Raw genomic sequence first — 15,336 nt, 5'->3', positions numbered from 1 at the left:
GTACGACGGAGCAGGATCTTTATTGGAATGCGAGCTTGTAACGATGTCTATGGTTGATACAGTTACTGAAATAAACTCTAAATCCCATAAAAATGTGTCCGTCAGCCTCCTACATAGGCTATATGACACCAAAAATAATAAGTCTTAATTTATAGCTGGCGCTCCACCCACGTGTTATGTGTAGACGCCCTTAGGATGTTTAAGACCATTGGTTACACGACAGGACTTATGATACGATTAACAAATACATACACCGCCACGTCTTTTTCAATTACGGGGTAGACAGAGCCAAGAGTTGCGAAACTCGAAGCCCACCTAAAATTAAAAGTGCACATAATAAAAAAAATATATGGTGCTGTAGAACAGGCGGAGAATTATTTGAGTAGGAAACTCGTTTGTCGAAATAAAAAATATTAACTATTTCGATTCGAGTTAAATTTATGAAATTAATGCATTTTTAAACTTTGCTATCTGAACCCTTCCTTGCTTTCTTTCCATTTCAAATTGAAAAATCACTAACATTGTAAAAGAGATATTTTTGCGCATGCCTTCGCAAGCCCTGCTTTTGAAAGTAAGAAATAAATTATATAGCATCCAGGTACGGCTCCCGATCAGGGAATTTCTCTTCCGTATACGGCACGGACAAGATTTTTTTGTCAAGCAATAACAATAAAAACTTGTGTCAAAATTTTATTTTTTGTAAAAAAAGCACTTATTAAAGCTAATAGGTAGATACGGTTTTGTTTTCTGTAGCTAATATCCAATACGCATTCATTTTAATTTACCATTATTGTAGTTGATCCCAGCTCAGCACGGCTAAGACAATTGTTTTTATAGTCAATTAGATTTTCATTCTGCTTCGTATTCCTCCATTGTGAACATTGTTTTTAATCTTACTTTGAATCTTTCCTTTGGACAAGTAACAATGTATTTTGTGTTTTAGAGACAACTTGAAAATATTACTTGTTTTAGCCATCTATTAACATATTTATACATATAGATACTCAATCAATCAATCAAATCAATCAAAATATTTATTTGCAAAATAATGTAGGTACAGTAAGGTGATACAGATTATATTATGTCCCTGATACATTTTACCTCTTGCGGAGGTATGCAAAATTACATTAAAAATTAAAAATATTACAAAGTCAATCAATATCTATTAGAAAATTAAATTAAAATAATATAAATTAAAATTATATAAATCATCCAACACGTTTAGGAAAAATGACCACACATTTGTTTAAATTATATTAATTATAATATTATGATGTCAATGAAATAAATAGAATTAATTATTATGTCGGTAGTGGTGAAATTCAATTGTTTTCATTCATAAAGTCCGATAACGAATAATAGCTCTTGTCACACAGCCACTGGTAAAGTTTCTTTTTAAATATTATTATATTGAGGCTTCTAATGTCTTTCGGTATCTTATTATATACCTTTGTACTCATACCTAATATACTCGAACTGAACATTGCTGTCTTGTGTGGTATATGACTCAGTTTGTCATTATTGCGAATAGAGGACATATGTTCAAAACGATTTAAATTTGTTTTAACAAATACTGCTAGTTCATACAAATACAGTGACGGTAAGGGTAGAATCTTTAATGATCTAAAATGGGGCTGGCATGATTCAGGTATTCGTATCCCACACATTGAACGTATACACTTCTTTTGAGCTTTAAATACTTTGTCTACTCCTGTGGCGTTTCCCCAAAAGATGATGCCGTATCTTAAAGTAGATGCAACATATCCATGGTAAGTGGTTAACAGAGCACTTTGATCAGCAACCTTTTTTAGCATGTACAGTGCGTACGAGAATGTGTTCAGTTTTTTACAAACATATTCAATGTGCGATCCCCATGCCATAGTTTTATCAATATTTACTACTAACTATAACCATAATTAAGAAGAACTATCATTAAAGTAAAAGGTGGAAGTATCATTAAAGTACTTACTAATTATAACCATAATTAAGAAGAACTATCATTAAAGTTAAATCAAAATCAAATCATTTATTCAGAAATTAGGCCTTCACAGGCACTTTTTCACGTCATATTCTAAATTAAATATTTACCAAAGCTTAGTTTGTAGCTTTGGTAAATATTTAATTTAGAATATGACTAGCATTTCGGAACGATCACTGCTGAGAAGAAATGCCGAAAGAAACTCATTCAAACAGTGTTGGTCCCTATTATGTCCGAAGGGCTTACCATTTTTTAAATATAAATCTATGTATAATTTTTTATCAGTAATATAACAATGTAAGTACACAATAAAGTACAAAGGTCAAAAGGTATACTGAAACATATTATGATTGTGATCAAGTGCTGATGAAAGGAATATATATATACATATATACGGGTGCTGCCGGGGGGAACTGGTCAGCTCGATCTTTTATTAAAAGTTTTTTTTTGTTAATATATATATATATATATATATATATATATATATATATCGAGCTGACCAGTTGCCAGACCAGAGCTGAATTTTTAAACACAGCCGAATTTTCCGAATTTTAAGGTTGATTTTTAGCAACTATAGGAAAACGAGAGTGATGTGACTGATTGTTTATGATTTATTATAACATATAATTATACACTTAAGAATTATATTTTGTCCTTAGTGCTCCCTTACGGACCACCTGAGTGCTCCCAGGGGAGGCGCCTGTTCCTCACCTCCGATCTTCCTTCCCCAAGGTCGGAGTGGAAACCGAGAGGTAACAGGACCCTTACCTCTGGCTTGCCTTCACCGGCCAGCCAGAGTGGAGTCGCGAGAGTATATGCTCGAAGGGTGGAAGTGTCAAATGTCATAATTCCCGGGGCGTCTGACTGGATCACCATGACTTCGCGCCCCGCAGACTCACCTTTCTACACCTTTAATGTCCAAGCCAATGTTGACTTTATCGCCAAACGCAGTGACAATTTGAGGGGCCCATCCAGTGAGCGGCGAGTCACCATCTGTTATTGAATGACTCAGTTATCATGATTATGGCAGGTGTCCGAAACCTTTGCAATAGTCCGTTCTAAATCCAGTTAAATTTCATTCCATAAAGCAGCGCTTCTTTTCCTTATTCGTGTCATACTTTTTTTATACCACTAAGTAGGCAAACAAGCATGCGGCCCACCTGATGGAAAGCGTTCACCGAAGCCTATGGACGCCTGCAACACCAAGGGCATCATGTGCGCTTTGCCGACCCTGAAGAAATCTTTTCACGCCCTTTTTGAAAAACTCCTTGTTGTAGTCTCTAGAGAAAATCATGGCAGCGATCATTCCATAATCTGTACGAAGTATCATAATCCGTACGAGGAAGAAAATTCCTTTTGAAGCGTACAGTACGCGACACTTTGGACTCCAAGGTATGAGGATGAACTCCCTGACGATGGCGAGAGGTGCGGTGTTGGAAAGTAGCAGTTGGCATCATGGCAAACAGTTCCTCGGAACACAGCCTATTATACTGCCGCTGAGGCCCGCAATGGGTGGGAATATCATTTTATTGATATATCCGGAAGCAGCGGGACCTACATAACATCAAAACTCTCGCAAGGGCCTCTCCGTGTTGTCCCTTCCCAAGCCTCTCAAAGAACTCGACTATGTGCCGTGAATCCCAAAAGGAGAAACATTAAAAAAATATAATGTATACGAGAGTATCTTAGGTATGATAGGTAGTTTGTTTGTTATTCTTTTACATTAAATCTACTGAATGGATTTTTATAAAATTTGTTCCATATGTACAATATCAATCAGAATAACACATGCATACATTTTAACTCGATTTCCAGCGCCCAACTGTGGCGCAACTGTTTGAACTTTTGTAGTTTAGCCGGCCCATGTCCCCTTTAATATGTAATAACCCAATTTTGATATGTCTTCAAAGACATATCAAAATTGAGTTATCACGTTGACCTTGCATGGAATTGACTTAAAGGACCCTTAAATTAAAGAGTAGGATGTGTCCACTTGTCAATTTGTAGCAATGTCGACTCCATTTATCTCAATTCGATGTACACACAGACAAACAACGTTCGATTTGTTTTTTTCCCATAGTAATGAATATAGATCTGTTTCGCAGGAGTTTTGCAAGGGAAATATATATTTAAACGCTTATTTGCGTCTGCGATCTGATTTTCGACGTGTATTTTGTTGTATGATCAAGAAAAAACAGGAACTGTTTGATAAAAAAAGAAAAAAATGTTTGCTTAGCACTTTGTTGAACTATATTTTCATATGTTTCTCATGTTGTGCGTACACGTTATTAGGTCATAGTGCGGCTCATAACTTTTGTTATATATCTGTTTCAATGTATTGCAACCTGTTGTGTATATAACTCAATAAATAAATATCACGTGTAGGTTATATAATATTATATATAACAACGACGTCAGCACTTGTCTTTTTCTAGTCCTAAATTGACGTGCGTTAATGAACGTCGTAACTCCATAAACTTTCTTCTGTATTCCGTCAACGGATGTCAATGTTTCGGAGGACAACGGAGCGCAACGAAGCTCAACGGAGCAATGTGGCATGGCTCTTAATATAATTATAATAAATATTTGTAACTTTGTCAGTAGACAGGTGGCTTGTGATAACTCATGTCGAATACGACATGCGGTATCATATGCCACCATAATAATAATAATATTAATGGCTATTTATATCCTTACACAGAAATCAGATATTATGATATCTGATTTCTGTATATGGATATCAACATCAGAATTACAATTTCAAACGTCGAAATTTCATATTGAAGTTATTTTCTTATTGAATCTTCCAGTATGAGATTTTCGCGTGAGGAATTTTTATTAGAAAACATCTAGACCTAAAGATATACGCAAGAAGGTAAATACGCGTGATTCGGTGTTATAAATATTGTGAAATTATGATTTATGTGATTGAAATTATGATATTAGCTTATAAATATTGTGAAATTATGAAACATTTCAACTTCAAATTCATCCAGAAGAAGAAGAAAATTTGTTTAAAATATAAGTAACAATTAAAAATGGCATGCGAAAATGTTTATTTTAGTATTGGGAAGTTTAGTAAGCTCCATACGGAACACCACCGCATCCGCAGTTGCCGGAGATGGAGACGGCGCCAGCAGCTGGCAAGTTGCCGCTGAAGCTCACAGCGCCGAGCACTGGCACGGCGCCAGTGACGACCGTGGTGCCAGCAACTGGCAGCTCTCCGCCGACGGCGAGCGCGCCGTTACCCACGCCGCCGTAGCCGCCGGCGATGCCGAGTCCGCCGAGACCAGAAACGCCTAGCCCGGCAGCGTTAAGTCCAAGACCGAGTCCAGAGTTGATGCCGAGTCCAGCTCCAGCCAATCCTATGCCACCAGCGTTAACCAATCCCAAGCCACCAGCGTTAGTCAATCCTAGGCCGCCAATTCCGGCCAAGCCATTGTTGTAGCCGTAGCCGCCAACAGCGTTGACGTCAACAGCGCTCGCCTCAACTCCACCATAACCGTAGCCGCTGCCCAGACCATACAGGGCTTGGCTGAATGCTTGCTGTAAGAAAATAACATTTATGAGTAAAATTGGTTGTCCTCCTTGACTAACCTCAATTTCTATTTCGACGACCTCGGTGGCGCAGTGGTAAAGCGCTTGCCTCTGCACCGAGAGGTCCCGGGTTCGATCCCCGGTCGGGTCATGATGGAAAATGATCTTTTTCTAATTGACCCGGGTCAATCAGAAAAAGATCATTTTCTGGGATCATTGCGATTCTTGGATGTTTACCTATGTTATAAAATATAGTATCGTTGAGTTAGTATCCCATAACACAAGTCTCGAACTTACTTTGGGGCTAGCTCAATCTGTGTGATTTGACCTAATATATTTATTTTACATTACATCAATAGAAACCATAAATAGGTTGATAAAGTTGAAAGCAGATTAAACGAGAAAGAGGTATTGTCTATATAATTTACCACAGACTTATGTATTAACCTCAAGTTGTTTACTAAAAGTTAATATTTCTAAATAATACCTGGATGAGGCAAGCTTGGATGCACAGCAACAAGAAAGTGAAAGTTGACATTTTTTATACTTCGGCGGATGATCCGTAAATGATGTTAATTCACATTTTCCTCCTAGTTTTATACTAGTTCACGTGAACAACTGATATCATAAAATTATTTCATAAAAATTGTATAATTTTGAAATAGACAAGATTGATTGCCAGGTGGAACGTGGTTTTCGTACTTGTTTTTAATCGAAACAAAATATGGTGCAATTTAATTAGGTCACTATAACTAAACTGATAAGTACTCATATAAATAGGTGGTCATATCATTTGGGATGACACTGAAGTGAACTCATCAAACGAAATGGTATCCAAAGCTTTCTTCGCAATCTTGGCTCAAGCCGTGCTGATCCAGGCAGCGTTTGCCCAGTGGGTTGGCAACTCCGTGGTAGACAACAATGTTGTGGTCAACAATGGAGCTAATGCTTTGGGCTGGGCTGGTGGACTGGGCGGTGGTGCTCTGGGTGTGACTGGCTGGAACAATGGTCTGGGATTGGGCTTAGCTGGCAACGGAATTGGCTTGGCCAATGGTTTGGCTGGAGGCGCTGGACTCGGTCTGGGCAACGTAGCGTTGGGAGGCCCAGGCTTTATCGACCTGGTCGGCCTGTCTGCCGGAGGAGTGTTGCCGATCTCCAGTGTAGGCCCCGTCGTCCCAGCCGGCCTCAACGTGGTGTCAGACAACGCGATCGAAGGCGCTGTGCTGGTCAGCGGTCAGCTGCCGTTCTTGAGTGCTGTGGCCTTCGAAGGAGCCCTGCCTTCAGCTGGTTCCGGAGCCTCTTCTTGCGGCTGCGGTAACGGCAACATTGGCATCGTCAGCGAGACCGGATCCACTGCTCTGTTGCCAGCTGCTGCCGGTCTCGGCCTGGGCGCCGCCGGATTAGGCTTGGGAGTCGGAGGACGCGGTCTCGGAGCTGCTGGCCTTGGCATTGCCGGTGCTGGGTCACGTGGCCTATACTTGTAAAATCTCAAAAAACTGAACTAATAAAGCCCTTGAATCATTAATAATTCTTTTTATTGATTTTTAAAATAAGAATTTGTTAATCTCAAGAATAATTGCGTCTTTAAAAATCTTTTGCTGTTTGAAAGTTTTGGCGGATAACCTAATATTATTAGTACATACTTAGGTATTTTATGATATAATGTATTCATTGCTCGTTATTACACAAATATGCACAAAATTTCGTCCTGCCGCATTTGCCGCTCTGTATTCAATTTGGTTTAGATTTTTTACAAAATCACGACATTTAGAAATATCTAGAGAACGATAAAATATCAAAAATAATAATATAATATATATATAATAATATATAATAAATAAATAATATAATAATAAAAAAAATTAAAATATTTCATTACTTCTTTCCTGGTCTTCTGGAAAATAATTTTAAGTCGCTGTTCAGTGGATACTCACATGGAGCTGCCTATTTCCTTTCAATAATATATAAATGAAAGAAAATTGTAAACAATAAGGAACCTAAGATTTTTCGTGTATCTAAGATTTACATATTGTTTCTGGAAGAATCTAAAATGACGACAAAAATAACAAACAAAATTCTTGACGCTTTTTTTATCGCGTAGTGATCTACCTATAATCACAGTATAACGATACAATAAAACAGCTTGTAGCGAACTGGATGCTTCAGACTGAAAAAGCGCTACCCACATTCAGTTACTGTACGGTAATGGGCTGAAGATAGGAAAAACGTCGCGCTGGATCGTTTAACGTTCGACGTCACGTATATATATAGTACAAACTCTGCTATATAATCTCATTTGCACAAGCATTTACAACGGGTTTACCTCAGAATGGGTTACAATTACGCCTTTCGTTTGTTTTATACATTTTAGTTAGAAACTTATGTCAATATTTCAAATTTTTCATAATTTGTCTTTGCAATAACAGTCCAAATGTTACAAGAAATAAATGAATTATTAGATTTGTGTTAGCTTATTAAATCTAACAAATACCTTATGACATTTATATAATGGAATTGACTGGAAAAAATATTGGAGGGTATCTCCAAATTTGTAACTATTATTTTTTGTAATTAGGTATTTCCTGTACTTTTCTGTGATGTACGATAAAGCGATGTACCTGTTCAAAATGATATAAAAGTTGGTTGCAATGTATACTTTAATTATGTATTTTTTTCCAGTTGGCGAATCAGCTGGCTAATGGTAGAAAGACACACGCCCAGGTCGAACCAGAAGTGCCTAATAAAGTTTGAAATCCATGCAAGAGATAATAAATATGCTGAGAAGAACATCTAACCAGTAAAACGAATGAAAATTTAACTAATTATATAATTAGTCTTCGAATTTCATTTAATTAGTCATCATAAAATAAATAAATAGAAAGCTAATTTTATGAATATTTTCATTCGTTTTACTTTAAGAATATCGTTAGTATTGTTTTTTTAATTAATGCTTTCTAATAGAATATATGATTTGACGAAGATTTGTTATATTTTTATAAGGCTTTAGAAATTAAAGCCAAGATGTTTTTGTGGAATAACAGTGCAAATAAAGCCTTAATTATTTATAAGAGAGGAGCTATAAATCTACCTAGTCGGATAAAAGAAAATGACAAAATATGGCATTATTAAATGTAACAGTTTATTTGATTTAGTAGTTTCCGTATGGCACACCACCGCATCCGCAGTTGCCGGAGATGGAGACGGCGCCAGCAGCTGGCAAGTTGCCGCTGAAGCTCACAGCGCCGAGCACTGGCACGGCGCCAGTGACGACCGTGGTGCCAGCAACTGGCAGCTCTCCGCCGACGGCGAGTGCGCCGTTACCCACGCCGCCGTAGCCGCCAAGTCCAAGACCGAGTCCAGAGTTGAGGCCGAGTCCAGCTCCAGCAAATCCTAAGCCACCAGCGTTAGCCAGTCCCAAGCCACCAGCGTTAATCAGTCCCAAGCCACCAGCGTTAACCAGTCCCAAGCCACCAGCGTTAGTCAATCCCAAGCCGCCAAGTCCGGCCAAGCCATTGTTGTACCCGTAGCCGCCAATGGTGTCGACCTCAACAGCGGCCACCTCGACTTCGCCGATTCCATAACCTGAAGCGCGAGGACCCAGGCCATACCCTCCCAGGAGGGCTTGGCTGTACGCTTGCTGGAAAATAAATAAACTTTTATTAAAACGATAGCCGTGGCAATAGAAATATTAATTTTGAATTTATTTTCAAAAAAACAAGGAGGTACCTAATTATAGTCAAAAATTTATAGGACTTATCTTACCTGGACAAGGCAAGCCTGGATGCAGAGCAACAGAAAAGCGAAGGTGGACATGTTTGATATATTCAAAGAACTAATGAACTTAGAATGAATTAGATCAAAATGAACTTGACTTATATACTCAGCAATCGCTTATATTTTGAAACAACGACTTTATCAACATTTGTGCTTAGCAACTTATTAGTATTACCATGACATAATCAGTAATAGATAAGTCAGTGGAGTAAACACTTATGGAAGTAAGATATATAAGGAAGTTTTTTTCACTATAAACATCAGTATTGAGTCGATCCTCAAACAATCGAAATGGCATTTAAATCTACCCTCGTCTTGTGCGGATTGGTCCTCACCATCCAAGTATGTACTTCAAGAATTATTTTCATTCAAGAAATGTCGTTTGATTTTATTTAAACATTTAGGTCTCAATTAGAATACAGATTTATAGACTCGACTTAACTAGCAGGAGTATTGGAGATTTCTTACAGTTTCTTTTGGTTTCAGAGTACTTTCTCACAAACCTACCGTGGAAACTCCGTGGTTGAGAACAATGTGGTAGTGAACAATGCTAACGCAGCCGGCGGTCTGGGAGCGACGTATGGTGTTGCTGGAGGCGCTGCTGGAGCACTCGGTGCCGCCGGAGCACTCGGCGCAGCCGGAGGACTGGGCTGGGGAGTCGCTAGCGCGCCTGCGCTCGGACTGGGCTTGAACAACGGCTTGGGCGCTGGACTCGGCCTGGGCAACGCTGTAGTGGCAAGCCCAGCTTTCATCGACCTGATCAGTCTGTCTGCCGGAGGAGTGTTGCCGATCTCCAGTGTGGGCCCCGTCGTCCCAGCCGGCCTCAACGTGGTGTCAGACAACGCGATCGAAGGCGCTGTGCTGGTCAGCGGTCAGCTGCCGTTCTTGAGCGCTGTTGCCATCGAAGGAGCCCTGCCTTCGGCTGGTTCCGGAGCCGCTTCTTGCGGCTGCGGTAACGGCAACATTGGCATAGTCAGCGAGACCGGATCTACCGCTCTGCTGCCAGCTGCTGGCGGTCTTGGCCTGGGAGCCGCCGGTCTAGGCTTGGGTGCTGGACGCGGTCTGGGTGCCGCTGGACTTGGTCGTGCCGGTGCTGGTCAACTTGGCCTTTACCTGTAAAACGTTAAAAAATGAATAAATAAAGCCGATAACACACAACACTATATTTTATTTCATTGATCTTGCGATATTACGAAATCTCTAGAATGACATGTTTCGTGCTATCGCCTGACTTAGCACTTTTGTGCTCACACTTGTTTAGTTTTTAATAGTGTATTAACTGTTTCGGGTTTCTATTGGTTCCCATAATTTTTTGTATTACTAATTTAGGTTGGTACACAAGGTTGGTTTTAACCTTACATACTTCCATTTGATATGAGAATATTGTCTCAAATATTATTAAACTATAGGTTACTGTTAAGTCTAAAGAAATAATTTCCAAACGATTTTAGGATGTCTCACAATAGAGGTTTTAAAATAGTTGCTAACAATTATAAGGTTAAAAAAGTGCAGAAAAATCTATTAGACTAGATAATAATTGTGCGTTGTAAGTTGTAAGGTTTGACGAAGTGGAATTAGAAACAATAATTTTAATCGATTCAAAGGGCACCCAACTCTTTCTCATCTTCACGAGTTTCAGTTCAGTAAAATTGATTCTATTAATTCTACCACTTATTTCAAAGAATGTAAGTGCCAAAGGAAATAGTTGAATTGTCTACAGTTACTTGCACTTCGTCCTAGTAATATTACCTATAAATGCGACGGTTTGTGAGGATGTATGTGTACATACACACATACGTTACGTTAGTTACTCTTTCACGCAAAATCTACTGGACGGATTATTATAAAATTTGGTATATGGGAAGAATATAACCAGGAATAATGCATAGGGGACCTTTATCCCGAAATTCCCATTTGCGTAGCACCTGGGCGCAGCTAGTTTAATATAATTATAGTGGTGTTACAAAATTAATAATTAATTTTTAATCTGTCGCGTTTGGAACATATAACTGCGCTATTAAATGTCATTTGCATTAGGTAAAACAGGTCAAGTGCATATTGAACCAAACCAATGTTAGGGTTGCGTGTCCACAAAATTTTACTCATGGCTGAGGATCGTGGTCATTACTTGGAGAAACTTTCTTGGCGCAAATGATGGAGTTATTTGTTATTTATTTCTCCATTTTATGCAGTAAGCAATTATAGAAGCTATAGTGTAATGGTTAAGACTCCCCCAGCCTTTGAATCGAAAGGTCTCCGGTTCGTATCCTAGTCGTGCCATATAAGTTTATATTCCAATCTGACTCATTCATAGACCACCACTTGCTTCCGGTGAAGGAAAACATAGTGAGGAAACCTGCACACTGGTTGACAGTTTAGTTCCCTAGTGTGTATGAGACTACTTGCCACTAGATGGAGGTAAGTAGTCGTAAAAGTCATGTCAGATGCCTTTAGGTGACTTAAATAAAATCGGACACCGTCATATCGAGTGTGTTAACAATAACACACTCGATATGATGTTGAGTGGGAAATTAATTATCAACTAAAGAGCAGGTTTCCTCACGATGTTTTTCTTCGCTGGAAGCAAGTGATGGTCGATGAAAAGTACTTACTATACATGAGTCAGATTGGTATACTGGCACTGGTTTCGGACCGTGGACCCATCGAGGCTCACGTGTCTTAACCATTTTACCACCACCGCCTTACTTACCGAACGACTATAACTGAGCTATTCGTTTCATTTATGGACTTCGTAAATATGACCACGTTTCCACGTTCCGTTCCCAGTTAAACTGGCTTCCCATTAGACTTCGTCGTAATTTGCATATTGTATCCATGCTTTTTTCAATTTTATTCAATCCCTATTTCCCACCTTATCTCAAGGACCGTTTCAAATTTGTCGGTGATGATCGCAGCTCCTCTCGTAGTTTGCGCAGCACGGTATCCTTGAGACTCAGATTTCCCGTAGCTAATTCTAAATTTTTCTCCAAATCTTTCTCTGTTCAGGCTGTTCGTCTTTGGAATGCTCTTCCTTTAGATATTCGGAATGCCCAGACTCTGACCAAATTTAAGCAACTCGTTAAGTCTCACTATCTATCTAACGTATCCTAATTTTATTGTACATGTATTTCCTTCTATATAATGATATTTATGTATGTATATATATGTATTTATATGTATATGTATATGTGTATTTGGTATGCTTATATATGTATGTATATTGTATGTAATGTATTTATTTATATATAGTGTATGTAATTATATATTTGGTAGTTTGTTTTACTGCGCCTAAATGTTTTTATATATATATGTCTCCTTCCACCTAAAGGTTGACTGGAAGAGATCGCTTTAGTGATAAGTCCGCCTTTGTACCTTCTTATATTTATTACAAATTGTTTTCTGTGTATTTTTTCTTTTTGGTGCAATAAAGAGTATTTGTATTGTATTGTATTGTACAATTGTTATTAGTTGTTGTAAGATTACCTATATGTGGCTTTCCAAGCAAAAGGGCACCACTGGGCAGATTCTAGTTTCCGAGATATGTAAGATTTTGTGAAAAAATTGCAACACGCAAATGGCTATGTATACTACGTGAGAAAAATTGCAATTGTATGTTTAGTAACTAGAACTGAATGTCGTCTGTTTCCCAACGATTTGATTTTTGTAAGTGTGAACTTTGAAATGTTTTTTTCCGCAATAAATATGAATAAAGTCAATTGTTTTTTTATTCCATATTAACAAACTACTCAAGTATCTAAATACAGTCCCAATACCACCCAAGTGGTACCTAAACGTTTGGAACGCCACATATTGTCTCGTGAAAAGTCTATGAGACACTGATCAATAGTTTTTAACAAATCCATTGTAAATGCCTCTGTCTGTATATTCCCTGTTCACAGCTAAACCGCTGGACCGATTTTGATTAACCTCCGTACAAATTATTACAAATTTTTTTCAAAAATGAAAAAGAATAATTTAAAATTCAAGAGCTTTATTGGTTTGATATATCAGTTTTTACTGGTATAGGCCAAGGGGAGCAGAACGTGTGAGACCAGCACCACGACCAGTGGCACCCAGGCCGAAGCCAGCACCCAAACCGAGACCAGCGCCTAGACCAGCAGCTGGCAGCAGAGCGACGGATCCGGTCTCGCTGACGATGCCAATGTTGCCGTTACCGCAGCCGCAAGAAGAGGCTCCGGAACCAGCCGAAGGCAGGGCTCCTTCGAAGGCCACAGCGCTCAAGAACGGCAGCTGACCGCTGACCAGCACAGCGCCTTCGATCGCGTTGTCTGACACCACGTTGAGGCCGGCTGGGACGATGGGGCCCACACTGGAGATCGGCAATACTCCTCCGGCTGACAGGCCGACCAGGTCGATGAAGCCTGGACCTCCCAACACAGCGTTACCCAGGCCGAGTCCAGTGCCCAAGCCGAGTCCGTTGTTCAAGCCCAATCCAGCGCCGACCACTTCAACTCCAGCCAAACCATTGGCCAAGCCCAGTCCATTGCCAGCTAAGCCCAGTCCCAGACCATTGTTCCAGCCAGTCACACCAAGAGCACCACCGCTCAGTCCACCAGCCCAACCCAGAGCATTAGCTCCATTGTTGACCACAACATTGTTATCTACCACGGAGTTGCCAACCCACTGGGCAAACGCTGCCTGGATCAGCACGGCTTGAGCCAAGAATGCGTAGAATGTTTTGGATGCCATTTCGGTTAGTTGTTCTATCACTTGAATGTGTTAACATTTAAAATGTTGAACTATTTATACCAGTTTCCATTATCGATGTTGTCATGAAATAGGTCTGCTTTGTATGTCTTTGCTGTATGTATTGATAGTACACGTTTTGCTTGCACATTTTATCACTTGTCATTTGCTTGATTTTTTTTAAATTTATTAACGCACTACCTAGATTATTTCTAAATTATTTCGTAACAGTTTCAAGCCATATAAATTGAAAGAGAAGTTTTTTGATGTCATTCGTTTAAAATCCATAGAAGTAAACATGTCTACTTTTGGTTTCTTATTGCTGTGCATCCAAGCTTGCCTTGTTCAGGTATTTTTGGCATTTCGTGAAGTTAATTAGTTCTCTATATGAGTAAGGAAAAAATATGTATTTGTACATACCTATACAGGGATTTCGTCTTGTAGCGGATGTGCGATAGAAGCCAAATTGTAATTGATTACGATCTTAATAGATCTTGAATCTTCAAATTATATAGTATTTATTTATTATTTTTCAGCAAGCTTATAGCCAGGCTCTGCTTAACGGCTACGGTCTGGGTCCTCGCGCTTCAGGTTATGGATTCGGCGAAGTCGAGGTGGCCGCTGTTGAGGTCGACAGCATTGGCGGCTACGGGTACAACAATGGCTTGGCCGGACTTGGCAGCTTGGGATTGACTAACGCTGGTGGCTTGGGATTGGTTAACGCTGGTGGCTTAGGATTGGCTGGAGCTGGACTCGGCATCAACTCTGGACTCGGTCTTGGAATTGGCGCTGCTGGATTCGGCGGACTTGGCCTCGCCGGCGGCTACGGCGGCGTGGGTAACGGCGCGCTCGCCGTCGGCGGAGAGCTGCCAGTTGCTGGCACCACGGTCGTCACTGGCGCCGTGCCAGTGCTCGGCGCTGTGAGCTTCAGCGGCAACTTGCCAGCTGCTGGCGCCGTCTCCATCTCCGGCAACTGCGGATGCGGTGGTGTTCCGTATGGAAACTACTAATAACATTGGTTACACCCACATAATTAATCAGTTCCATGTAAAGATTCGAATCATAATTAAAATCTTTATAAGTATACGTTTCTGTTTCATTCAGGTTTTTTTAGATTTTTTTTATTGGCAACACAAGCTTTCATGCGCAAAGATAAAATAATAAAATTATTCCGACAGTCACATTTTTCTTGTCTTGTGTGTAAAATATATATTTAAAAATATGCTAATATAATGTCATATAATACCATGCTATATAATACCATGCTATATAATACCATGCTATATAATATAATATAATACCATGCTATCTAGCTAAACGTGGCCTTCTTTCTTTCTTAT

At 39.5% G+C, this 15,336-nt stretch overlaps 6 protein-coding genes across 6 annotated transcripts; 3 read left to right on the top strand and 3 right to left on the bottom strand.

Moving 5' to 3' along the window:
* Positions 1-5,010: 5,010 nt before the first annotated feature.
* On the bottom strand, positions 5,011-6,155 carry LOC128681613 (chorion class CA protein ERA.1-like). The gene is made up of 2 exons (XM_053765629.1): positions 6,003-6,155; positions 5,011-5,524 (listed from the first exon to the last, which is right to left on the bottom strand). Exons 1-2 carry the CDS (start codon positions 6,051-6,053, stop codon positions 5,054-5,056), a joined length of 522 nt encoding a protein of 173 aa, XP_053621604.1. The 5' UTR covers positions 6,054-6,155; the 3' UTR covers positions 5,011-5,053.
* Positions 6,156-6,307: 152 nt separating this feature from the next.
* LOC128681612 (chorion class B protein PC10-like) lies at positions 6,308-7,043 on the top strand. The gene has a single exon (XM_053765628.1). The coding sequence runs from the start codon at positions 6,343-6,345 to the stop codon at positions 6,997-6,999; it is 657 nt and encodes a 218-aa protein (XP_053621603.1). The 5' UTR covers positions 6,308-6,342; the 3' UTR covers positions 7,000-7,043.
* Positions 7,044-8,630: 1,587 nt separating this feature from the next.
* On the bottom strand, positions 8,631-9,437 carry LOC128681459 (chorion class CA protein ERA.1-like). The gene is made up of 2 exons (XM_053765353.2): positions 9,278-9,437; positions 8,631-9,152 (listed from the first exon to the last, which is right to left on the bottom strand). Exons 1-2 carry the CDS (start codon positions 9,326-9,328, stop codon positions 8,664-8,666), a joined length of 540 nt encoding a protein of 179 aa, XP_053621328.1. The 5' UTR covers positions 9,329-9,437; the 3' UTR covers positions 8,631-8,663.
* A 43-nt stretch (positions 9,438-9,480) lies between these two features.
* Positions 9,481-10,447, top strand: LOC128681454 (chorion class B protein PC10-like). Its single transcript, XM_053765349.1, has 2 exons — positions 9,481-9,631; positions 9,776-10,447. The coding sequence occupies exons 1-2, from the start codon at positions 9,581-9,583 to the stop codon at positions 10,406-10,408; spliced, it is 684 nt and encodes a 227-aa protein (XP_053621324.1). The 5' UTR covers positions 9,481-9,580; the 3' UTR covers positions 10,409-10,447.
* Positions 10,448-13,263: 2,816 nt separating this feature from the next.
* On the bottom strand, positions 13,264-14,046 carry LOC128681453 (chorion class B protein B.L1-like). The gene has a single exon (XM_053765348.2). It carries the CDS (start codon positions 13,997-13,999, stop codon positions 13,304-13,306), a length of 696 nt encoding a protein of 231 aa, XP_053621323.1. The 5' UTR covers positions 14,000-14,046; the 3' UTR covers positions 13,264-13,303.
* A 159-nt stretch (positions 14,047-14,205) lies between these two features.
* LOC128681460 (chorion class CA protein ERA.1-like) lies at positions 14,206-15,082 on the top strand. Its single transcript, XM_053765355.1, has 2 exons — positions 14,206-14,345; positions 14,533-15,082. Exons 1-2 carry the CDS (start codon positions 14,295-14,297, stop codon positions 15,004-15,006), a joined length of 525 nt encoding a protein of 174 aa, XP_053621330.1. The 5' UTR covers positions 14,206-14,294; the 3' UTR covers positions 15,007-15,082.
* The last annotated feature ends 254 nt before the right edge of the window (positions 15,083-15,336 follow it).

This window comes from Plodia interpunctella, chromosome 27, assembly GCF_027563975.2.
Source record: "Plodia interpunctella isolate USDA-ARS_2022_Savannah chromosome 27, ilPloInte3.2, whole genome shotgun sequence".
Taxonomy (NCBI): domain Eukaryota; kingdom Metazoa; phylum Arthropoda; class Insecta; order Lepidoptera; family Pyralidae; genus Plodia; species Plodia interpunctella.
The sequence above is the reverse complement of the archived record's forward strand: the minus strand, read 5'-3'. Positions and strand labels throughout refer to the sequence as shown.

Coding starts and splice junctions, on each gene's coding strand:
- LOC128681613 (XM_053765629.1), bottom strand. CDS start 6,053: ATGTCAACTTTCACTTTCTTGTTGCTGTGCATCCAAGCTTGCCTCATC. Junction 5,525..6,002: donor TCCAAGCTTGCCTCATCCAG/GTATTATTTAGA, acceptor ATTTTCTTACAG/CAAGCATTCAGCCAAGCCCT.
- LOC128681612 (XM_053765628.1), top strand. CDS start 6,343: ATGGTATCCAAAGCTTTCTTCGCAATCTTGGCTCAAGCCGTGCTGATC.
- LOC128681459 (XM_053765353.2), bottom strand. CDS start 9,328: ATGTCCACCTTCGCTTTTCTGTTGCTCTGCATCCAGGCTTGCCTTGTC. Junction 9,153..9,277: donor TCCAGGCTTGCCTTGTCCAG/GTAAGATAAGTC, acceptor TTTATTTTCCAG/CAAGCGTACAGCCAAGCCCT.
- LOC128681454 (XM_053765349.1), top strand. CDS start 9,581: ATGGCATTTAAATCTACCCTCGTCTTGTGCGGATTGGTCCTCACCATC. Junction 9,632..9,775: donor GATTGGTCCTCACCATCCAA/GTATGTACTTCA, acceptor TTTTGGTTTCAG/AGTACTTTCTCACAAACCTA.
- LOC128681453 (XM_053765348.2), bottom strand. CDS start 13,999: ATGGCATCCAAAACATTCTACGCATTCTTGGCTCAAGCCGTGCTGATC.
- LOC128681460 (XM_053765355.1), top strand. CDS start 14,295: ATGTCTACTTTTGGTTTCTTATTGCTGTGCATCCAAGCTTGCCTTGTT. Junction 14,346..14,532: donor TCCAAGCTTGCCTTGTTCAG/GTATTTTTGGCA, acceptor ATTATTTTTCAG/CAAGCTTATAGCCAGGCTCT.